Source organism: Dromaius novaehollandiae, unplaced genomic scaffold (assembly GCF_036370855.1).
Source record: "Dromaius novaehollandiae isolate bDroNov1 unplaced genomic scaffold, bDroNov1.hap1 HAP1_SCAFFOLD_41, whole genome shotgun sequence".
Classification (NCBI taxonomy): domain Eukaryota; kingdom Metazoa; phylum Chordata; class Aves; order Casuariiformes; family Dromaiidae; genus Dromaius; species Dromaius novaehollandiae.
The window spans coordinates 914,713-923,786 of record NW_026991492.1 but is presented as its reverse complement, the minus strand read 5'-3'; the positions used below and the strand labels follow the sequence as shown (position 1 = coordinate 923,786).

Here is a 9,074-nt window from a genome sequence, read left to right as displayed (position 1 = left end):
GCCAGGCTCCTGGGATGGAGGGAGCTCATGGCAACCTGGCAGCACTGCCCAGACACAGCTGTGTGCAGGAGCAGCTCCTCTGCCAAGAGCAGCAGGGCTGCGGGCACTGCCTGCTGCTGCTGACATGAGATGAGAGAAGGCAGAGAGAAGTGGAAGGCAGTGTGGAGTGGGAGGAGAGAGGAGAGCTGCTTGTGGGAGAAACCTTCACAGCCCTTTTTACGGTAAGTCTCTGGCTGCAGGGCAATGCTACTGAGGTTCCTGGAGGGGTCTTCTGAATCCATCCCATCCCATGACTGATAGGCTTTTTAAGGATCATTCTCCTGGCTCCTCCGGTGCATAAGCAGAGGAGGAGCTGCTTCAAAGGAGGGATTCCCTGACACACAGGCAGAGGGACAGGGCATGCTGCTCCCTCCTCCCAGGGACCCTGCATGGGTGTGAAGCCAGGGTGTGCACACAGGTCTGCCTAGGGCTGTAATTCAGAGCAGTGTCCCTGTTCCCCAGGGTGCTGTGTGCCCAGGGCAGTGACTCTGCCGCCTGCAAGAATCAGCACTCCGCCTGCCTGGGGAGCTCCCTATGGTGCTGCAGGACAAAGCTTTGGGTGGGAGGAGCAACACCCAGCTTTTCAAGAGGAATGTCAGGAACAGGGCTACTTGAAAGAGAAGGAGCTTTCCTTCTAGTGTCTGTGCTTTCAGGTCCCTAATTTTGGCAGAGAGTGAAGGAAAGGGCGGGGGGGGTTGCTTTTTTTGGTTTTGTTTTGGTAAGGACCTGAGAGATTAATAGGTCTGTGAGAAACCTCAGCAAGCCCCTTCAGCTCCACCTCCAGCAGCACCTTTGTGGCCATGGTCAGTCCCTGCAATGCAGACACCCTCCTCTGAGCAAGCCCCCTGTGTCTCCCCTCCACCCAGCAGAGCCTCTGCCCTCACAGCCATGGGGTCCAGGGCATGAGCGTCCTGTTCTGCAGCCAGACCTCCGTCAGAGGAGAGGGGCCTCTCTCCTGCCACAGGCCCATTTCATGCTGCCCCACAAAGGGTCTGAGAGTGACTGCCCTGCAATGTCACCGTCTTTGAGGTGGCATGCCCAGCTGGATAAGGTGAAGGCTTTCCTGAGTGCCCATCTGCCTCTCTCTCCTTGCCTCCCTTGGCAGTAAGATCATGGTGTTGCTCCTTGTTTCTCCTCCTGTCCATGATGCTCCCGTTCTTGCTTTTGAGCTCCCTGGGGTTAGAGAGGTTTCAGCTGCAATTCAGACACTGATGCTGCAAATTGTGGAACAGAGGGATCTGCATGGGAATGAGGTTTCCCCAGCCCCCTTCTAAGCTGTGCGGCTCCAGGAAAGGCAGTCCGTGGGGTTGGGAAATGAGCTGACTCTCCCTTAAGGAGAGCCCACCTTCAGTCCTGACAGTCCTTCGACTGTTTCTCTATGTTGTGCTGCCAGGCTGCAAGCTGCACTCTAGAAAGGCACAGCTGTCTCATAGCACCTCTGTGATATCTGAGAGACAAATGAAGGAGCAGCAGAGATGCTGAGAGAATGGAGATGGTGGTGGAAGGGTGTAAGAGGGCACCTGAAAAGAGCCCTGTGTGTCCTTGGCTAGAAGGGGGGTGTGGAGACCTCCCTCAGGGGCCCTGAGAAAGGGTGAGAAGTTTGGAGACCTGCACTTTGAACCTGGACTCCTCTGCAGTCAGCAGGGTCTGGTTTCTTTTTAGGGTAATATCATCCTCCAGCTCAAAGAGGTGAGAGGACAGGACAGCTGGGAATGAGACTAATAGACAGATGAGATGTCCTCACTCTGCAACAAGGGACAGTGAATCTGTTTTTCTCAGGACTCACAGTAGAAATGCCAAGGATTTCTACCTTTGAGGAACACTGCCCAGGGCTGACATCTAAAAGAAAGTAAAATCCCTACAAAATCCCTAAAACTCTGTTCCTCAAACCTCATCCTTCAGAACTGGGAGAGAAGACTCTGAAAAGCTCTTATACATGGCAAGTGGATTTCACCTCACAGGAACTGTGAATGTCAGGGCTAGTCACTGCCGTTCCCCTGTTCCCACTCCTGCATAGCAGGACTGAGTCCTCTGGAGCCCACGGGCAGAGGTCTCTACTCCTCAAGGCAAGCTCAGCCAGTGCAAAGTGGAGCTCAAGCAAGGGAGCTGCACAAAGATCCTCTCAGTAAAGAGAGAAGGAATGTGTGTGTGTGTGTGGGGGGGGGGTTGTATGAGTACTGGAACATTCTGGGGATTTTTTTTGCTTGAAAAAAATCTCTCCTAACTTGTCAATGTCTTTTCCTCTTTGGACAGTCCCCCATGCCTGGAGATAGCAAAATGTCCAATGGCAGCTCCCTGATTGAGTTCCTTCTCCTGGCATTCGTCAACACACGGGAGCTGCAGCTCTTGCACTTCTCGCTCTTCCTGGGCATCTACCTGGCTGCCCTCCTGGGCAACGGCCTCATCATCACAGCCATAGCCTGCGACCACCATCTCCACACCCCCATGTACTTCTTCCTCCTCAACCTCTCCCTCCTCGACCTTGGCTCCATCTCCACCACTGTCCCCAAATCCATGGCCAATTCCCTGTGGGACACCAGGGCCATTTCCTACTCAGGATGTGCTGCCCAAGTCTTTTTCCTTGTCTTCTTTACGTCAGCAGAGTATTCTCTCCTCACAGTCATGGCCTACGACCGCTTTGTGGCCATCTGCAGACCCCTGCACTATGGGACCATCATGGGCAGCAGAGCTTGTATCAAAATGGCAGCAGCTGCCTGGGCCAGTGGTTTTTTCAATGCTGCCCTGAACACTGCTAACACATTTTCAATTCCACTCTGTGAGGGCAATGTCGTGGACCAGTTCTTCTGTGAAGTTCCCCAGATCCTCAAGCTCTCCTGCTCAGACTCCTACCTCAGGGAAACTGGGCTTATTGTGGTTAGTCTTTGCTTAGTCTTTGGGTGTTTCATTTTCATTGTGCTGTCCTACGTGCAGATCTTCACTGCTGTGCTGAGGATCCCCTCTGAGCAGGGCCGGCACAAAGCCTTTTCCATGTGCCTCCCGCACCTGGCCGTGGTCTCCCTGTTTGTCAGCACTGTCATGTTTGCCTACCTGAAGCCCCCCTCCCTCTCCTCCCCATCCCTGGATCTGGTGGTGGCTGTTCTGTACTCGGTGGTGCCTCCAGCAGTGAACCCCCTCATCTACAGCCTGAGGAACAAGGAGCTCAAGGAGGCCCTCAGCAAACTGCTTCAAGTGGTACTAGTTCAGCAGCAATAAGCTGCCCATCTCTCCTCACAAATCATTTCCAATTCATCTCAGGCAACTCTTTTGTTTTGAGTGTTCTCTCTGTGACAGTCATGTTTGTGAACGAATTTTTGAATGCATCCCACTTCTCCAGAGACACAAACCCCCTGTGTCTGACTGAGAGGCCTTCTGCAAATCTGCCCCTCACTGTGTCAGAGCTGGCATCTCAGATAGCATCTCTGTAATAAAAGAGGATTTTCTCAGTACTGTGCCTGGAGGCTGGGCTCTTCTTCCCAAACCGGAGCCAGGAAGGCACTCAGGGAATTGCACCCAAAAAGGCCCTGTTGCTGTGCCTGGGTTGTGCATGGGCTGCGGGGCATCAGCTCATAGAGTGATGCGTTAGGGAACACGGGCTGGATTGAGCTGTCCCTTGTGGGTGCCCAGTGCCCCCGGAGAGGGTGAGTGGTCAAGAGGTTTCTGCCGGGGACTGTCCCACATATTACAGGGCTGGTGAGAGATGCCCATGCTGCTGGAAGGGGATATGGAGCCACCCAGGGAGCACAGGGGATCTGCAGGGCCAGTGTGTGCCTGGAGTGGGCCGTGAGTGCTGTGCTGGGGAGAGGGGCTGCCCAGAGGGGCTGCAGGCAGCCAGGGTCAAGGATCTCTGGTCATGAGAGCAGTGGAGACATGGGGTGAATGGCCTCCATTTCCTTGTGCCATTGCTGGCCCCCAGGTGTGGGGCTGATGGGGAGGCTGACACCCCTCTCTGCCCCCCAGCAGCTGCTGTGCCCTGCAGAGGGGCTGGGGCTGTGGGGTGAGTGCCCAGAGCTCTGCAGCCCCCTGCCACAGGCACTGCTGTGGGGCCACCCCAGCCTGGTCTGCTGTGCTGGGTGGGCTGGGGAGAGGGCAGGGGAGGTGGGGAGAGCTGGGGAGGGTCTGGTCTGGAAAGGGCCTGGGAGAGGCAAAATGCCAGCAGGCAGCTCCCATGCGTGAATGGTGCCCAGAGCATGGGGAGGAGCAGGGAAATTGGGGCAAAGACCCCTGTCCTTGGCTGCACGGCTGGGGCACTGGACAGGTGATGCCTTTGTGAGAGGACAGGCTCCAGGTTCAGGGAGGATTCCAGATCAAGGGTAGGAGCTCTGGGATTTTCATGGGCTTCAGTGCAGCTGTGACCATGGTGAAGGCAAGTGGGCAGAGGCAGGCACACGCAACTGCAAAGGCTGGGGGTGGGAAAGGCAGTGTGGGGCTGGTGAAGGCCCTTCCTCTGCTCCCCATGGGGAAGAGCGTCCCCAGGCGATGCTGGACTCTGCTTTGGCTGAGGGGACGGGAGCACAGGGCAGGGTGGAAGAGGCAGACGGAGCCTCTCAGGGTGCATGAGGGAGTTTTCCAAAGCCCAAGACTGAGCCAGGCACCTTTGGATCTTCCCCCTGAGGCTCTCCCAGCTGGGCTGATTCTGCCCTGCCCTAGGAGCTCTCATCCTGCTGCCAGTCGAGCCAGAGCAGAGCTTGAGGAGCAAGAATTCATGGAGTCTCAGGGGAGTTTTGGTGGGGAGGGACGTCTGGAGGTCTCCAGCCCAACCTCCCACACCAAGCAGGGCTGGCTGGAGCCCTACAGTCCTGTCTGGTGATCGCTGGACTGTGCCTGACCCTGGTTACCATCTCCAAACCTGCTCTGCTCTTTTTTTTTCCCAGGCACTGGGGGATGGCATCTCCCGTCGGTGGGGCACTGCCCTGCCTGCCTTGCCGGCACCCTCGGCTCCCGGCTCTGCTTCCCACAAGGAGCAGCCTCACTCTCGTTGCTCCCGACAACATACTCTTTGTAGCAGGATCCCTGTCACAAATGGTGCGTAAACACTCGAGCTCTGACACAGAAAAGCCTGCTGTCCTAACTATGCATCATAAAATCAGACCCCAGTGCCTGCGCTCGCTTTTTCATCCAGATCAGACTTTCTGTGCAGTGGTACCTGGGTAGGGGGTGCAAATCCAAAGCCCTCCTTGCACCTTTGAATTGTCTGTCAGGCAAGGGTTGCTGCTGTGGACATATATGGTCACCTTCTGTACCTACAGCCTTCTCTGGGATCTGCTCAGTCCCAGCTTCCCTTGCCAAGGCTTTATTGACTGTAGTACAGAAGCAGGTCCAAGGCAGAAACAGGGAGTCAGTTCAGTGGCACGGAGACAAGGTGAGGTCAGGATCCGAGAGGTGCAGGGCCAGGCACAGACGTGTCCACGGCATAACTCAGGTCAGGCCCAAGGACAAGGGCAGCAGCTCCCTGGCAAGGGCTCAAGGCCTTGCAATGAGGCTGGTCACTCTCTGCCTCCCCTGCTCTTGTGCCCAGCAGATCCCCCTCCCTGTCTGCCTGCAGCCCCTCCAGCAGCTCCTGCTGCCCCAGGGACACAGCAGCCTGCCCCAAGCTGGTGACCAGAGAAACCTGTTTCTCATTCTCGTTTTCTATCTCTGAATGCTGCCCTGCTCCTCTCCTGGGGCATCCCTGCTCCCCGGAGAGCCTTTCCCAAGTCAGTGTGTCTGTGCTGGCCTGGCCATTCCTGCATCCCTGCCCTGTGCTCCCTGCAGGGCCCCAGGCTGGTGGTGCTGCTCTGCAGAGTGAGTGAGCTGTGGGGCCACGGGGTGACTCCTGACTCCGCTCTGGCCATGCTGGTCAGGGCAGGAATCAGACCCAGCTGGACAGGGATCACCACCACTGATACTGCTGGCACCTGTCTGTGCTCATGGAAGGTGCTCAGAGTGACCCCAGGACACCTGCAATGGCAGGAGATGTGCTTGGGTGGGCACTAGCTCCAGGCTGTGGTGTTTCACTCAGGGTGCAGGAATCACTCTCCAGTGCCCCTTCCCTGGGCCTCCTGGGTCCCCACTGTCTCTCCAGGGATTGCAGAGCCCTCGTTTCCCCCTACATACCTGGATTTAGTGCTTTACCTTCTGGTTACTGCACCATGGACCATCCCTCACTTTGTGAGGCTCCACTCACTGCCCACCCCCAGGCACACACTGTCCCTGGAGACCCCGTGAGCTCTCCTGGGGGCTCAGATTGCCCTCCAGAAGGATGGGCATCTCTCATCAGCACTGTCACCTGTGGGACAGCCTGGCACAGGTGATTCAGAGACCATTCCCCACCTCCACTGGCACTGGTGACTGAGAAATGAGCTCTGAATCCAACCCTCGGTCCCTAACAGATCACACTGGGACTCTGAGCTCATTCCCTGCAGCCCACGGAGTTTGCAAGCAGAGCACCAGACCCTGCAGTGGTGCAATCCCTTGAACATATTTTTGACTCCATCTTCTGAAGAAAGGCCAGACTTCAGACACGTCACGCAGGAGAACCCCCTTTATTATGGAAATGTTATTCTGGAAACCAGATCTGCATAAGGGTGCCCAGGGCCTGGTCCTGCCTGAGCTCACAGAAATGCACAAGGAAGCACCATGTTACAGGAGCGCTTAGGCCATGTACACACACGAGAGCACAGCAGGACAGTGTGGAAATTAGGAGAACAGCCTTGAAAAGAGAAAGTCCTGCTGCTGTTGGTGGATGAGTCTCCAGGAAAGCTGCAGCCCCCACTCCAAAGCTACAGCAAGGATATGCCTGCTGTGGCAGTAGGGATGTAGGGAGTAGTAGGGATGGTCCTGAGGAGCAGAGGGTCTGTCCCCACAAGCTGCATCCAGACTCTCCTCCCTTCTGCTCCCGCTCCGCTGTGAATGTTGGAGCACTGAAGAGGGAAAGGACCAGCCCATGGTGACAGCTGTCTGCCACCCTCGCAGGAGAAGGGTGTGAGATCACACCCTGACTGTGGCTAGGAGATCTGGGCTCTCCTAATGGACATCGGACTTCTGGTCTCACCCTGTCAGTGCTCATCTGAGCCTGGCTCTGGGCCTCTGAGCATCCTTGGTGTCAGTTCTGAAAGAGACACTGCAAAGGGAAACCCATTGCACTGGGGGCATCCGAGGGAGCTCAAACTAGTGGGCTCTGAGGTTCCCCCACCTCTGCTGATGAAGGGGGAAGCCTGGCTTCCTCTTTCAACATGGTCTCTGCGTCAGATTCAAAGGAGAGATTCCAGAGGAGACATGACATGAACTGGATATTTTTCTTTGTTTTTTACTGTAGATGTAAAAGAGAAAAGTAAGAAAGAAATAAATGCACAACACACACCCTTGATGCCAGATATCCTGGTGGGTGAATGAATGTGGGAGAGTTACTGGTGCTGACCTTGTACCCATTGGATCACTTTCCTCAGTGCCTCCTTGAGCTCCTTGTTCCTCATGCTGTAGATGAGGGGGTTCACTGCTGGAGGCACCACCGAGTACAGAACAGCCACCACCAGATCCAGAGCTGGGGAGGAGATGGAGGGGGGCTTCAGGCAGGCAAACGTGCCAGTGCTGACAAACAGGGAGACCACGGCCAGGTGCGGGAGGCACATGGAAAAGGCTTTGTGCCGGCCCTGCTCAGAGGGGATCCTCAGCACGACTGTGAAGATCTGCACATAGGACAGCACAATGAAAATGAAACACCCAAAGAATAAACAGGCACTAACCACAAGAAGCCCAGTTTCCCTGAGGTAGGAGTCTGAGCAGGAGAGCTTGAGGATCTGGGGGATTTCACAGAAGAACTGGTCCACAACATTCCCTTGACACAGCGGTATTGAAAAGGTGTTAGCAGTATGTAGGAGAGCATAGAGAAAACCACTGGCCCAGGCAGCTGCTGCCATTTTCACGCAGGCTCTGCTGTCCATGACTGTGCCATAGTGCAGGGGTCTGCAGATGGCAACAAAGCGGTCGTAGGCCATGACTGTGAGAAGAGAATACTCAGATGACATGAAAAAGACAAATAAAAATGTCTGGGCAGCACATCCTGAGTAGGAAATGGCCCTGGTGTCCCACAGGGAATTGGATATGGATTTAGGGACAGTGGTGGAGATGGAGCCAAGGTCGAGGAGGGAGAGGTTGAGAAGGAAGAAGTACATGGGGGTGTGGAGATGGTGGTCGCAGGCTACGGCTGTGATGATGAGGCTGTTGCCCAGGAGGGCAGCCAGGTAGATGCCCAGGAAGAGTGAGAAGTGCAAGAGCTGCAGCTCCCATTTGTCTGCAAATGCCAGGAGGAGGAACTCGTTGAAGGAGCTGCCGTTGGTCATTTGGTCCCACGGGGCTTTCGGGACTGTTTAAGGAGGAAACGACATTGAAAAGTTAGGAGAGATCTTCCCAGGAAAAAGAAAGTAACATTTCTCTTTGAAAACACCACATTACTTCTCTCTTTTTTGGGGAGGATCACTGGGCAGGCACCTTGCGTGAGCTCTGGTTTGTGCTGGCTGAGTGTGCTATGAGGAGCAGAAACCTCTGCCCATGGGCTCCAGAGCAGTCAGTCCTTCTGCACAGTAGTGGGAACATGGGAACAGGGGTCAACAGCTCTGACACTCACAATTTCTGTCAAATAAAATCTATTCGTCATGTGGAATGGCTTTTCAGTGTCTTCACTACCTGCTCTAAAGAATGACAGCTGAGGAACAGAGTTTTAGGGAAGTTTTAATAATGTTTATTTTCTCTGAGATGTCCTTGTCATCCCTGGGGAGTGTTCCTCAAAGACAGAAATTCTCAGCATTTCTACTGTGAGTCTTTAAAAACAAAAAGATTCACTGCCACTTGGTACAGAGTGAGGACAGCTTGTCTGTCTATTAGCCCTGTTCCCAGCTGTCCTGTGCTCACACTGCTTTGAGCTGGAGGAGCATCACTCTCATACATTGCCCTAAAAAACCCCCCCAGCCACTGCTAGGAGCAGAGGAGTCCAGTTTCAAAACCACAGCTGTCCAACCCTTTCTCCCTTTCTCAGAGCACCAGAAGGAGACCTTCACACT

At 55.0% G+C, this 9,074-nt stretch overlaps 1 protein-coding gene across 1 annotated transcript; it reads right to left on the bottom strand.

Annotated features, from left to right (window-relative positions):
• Window positions 1-7,421: 7,421 nt before the first annotated feature.
• On the bottom strand, window positions 7,422-8,357 carry LOC135326933 (olfactory receptor 14C36-like). Its single transcript, XM_064504575.1, has one exon. It carries the CDS (start codon window positions 8,355-8,357, stop codon window positions 7,422-7,424), a length of 936 nt encoding a protein of 311 aa, XP_064360645.1.
• Window positions 8,358-9,074: the final 717 nt, after the last annotated feature.

What these genes read in the sequence shown, in the direction of transcription:
- LOC135326933 (XM_064504575.1), bottom strand. Translation starts at nt 8,357, where the DNA reads ATGACCAACGGCAGCTCCTTCAACGAGTTCCTCCTCCTGGCATTTGCA.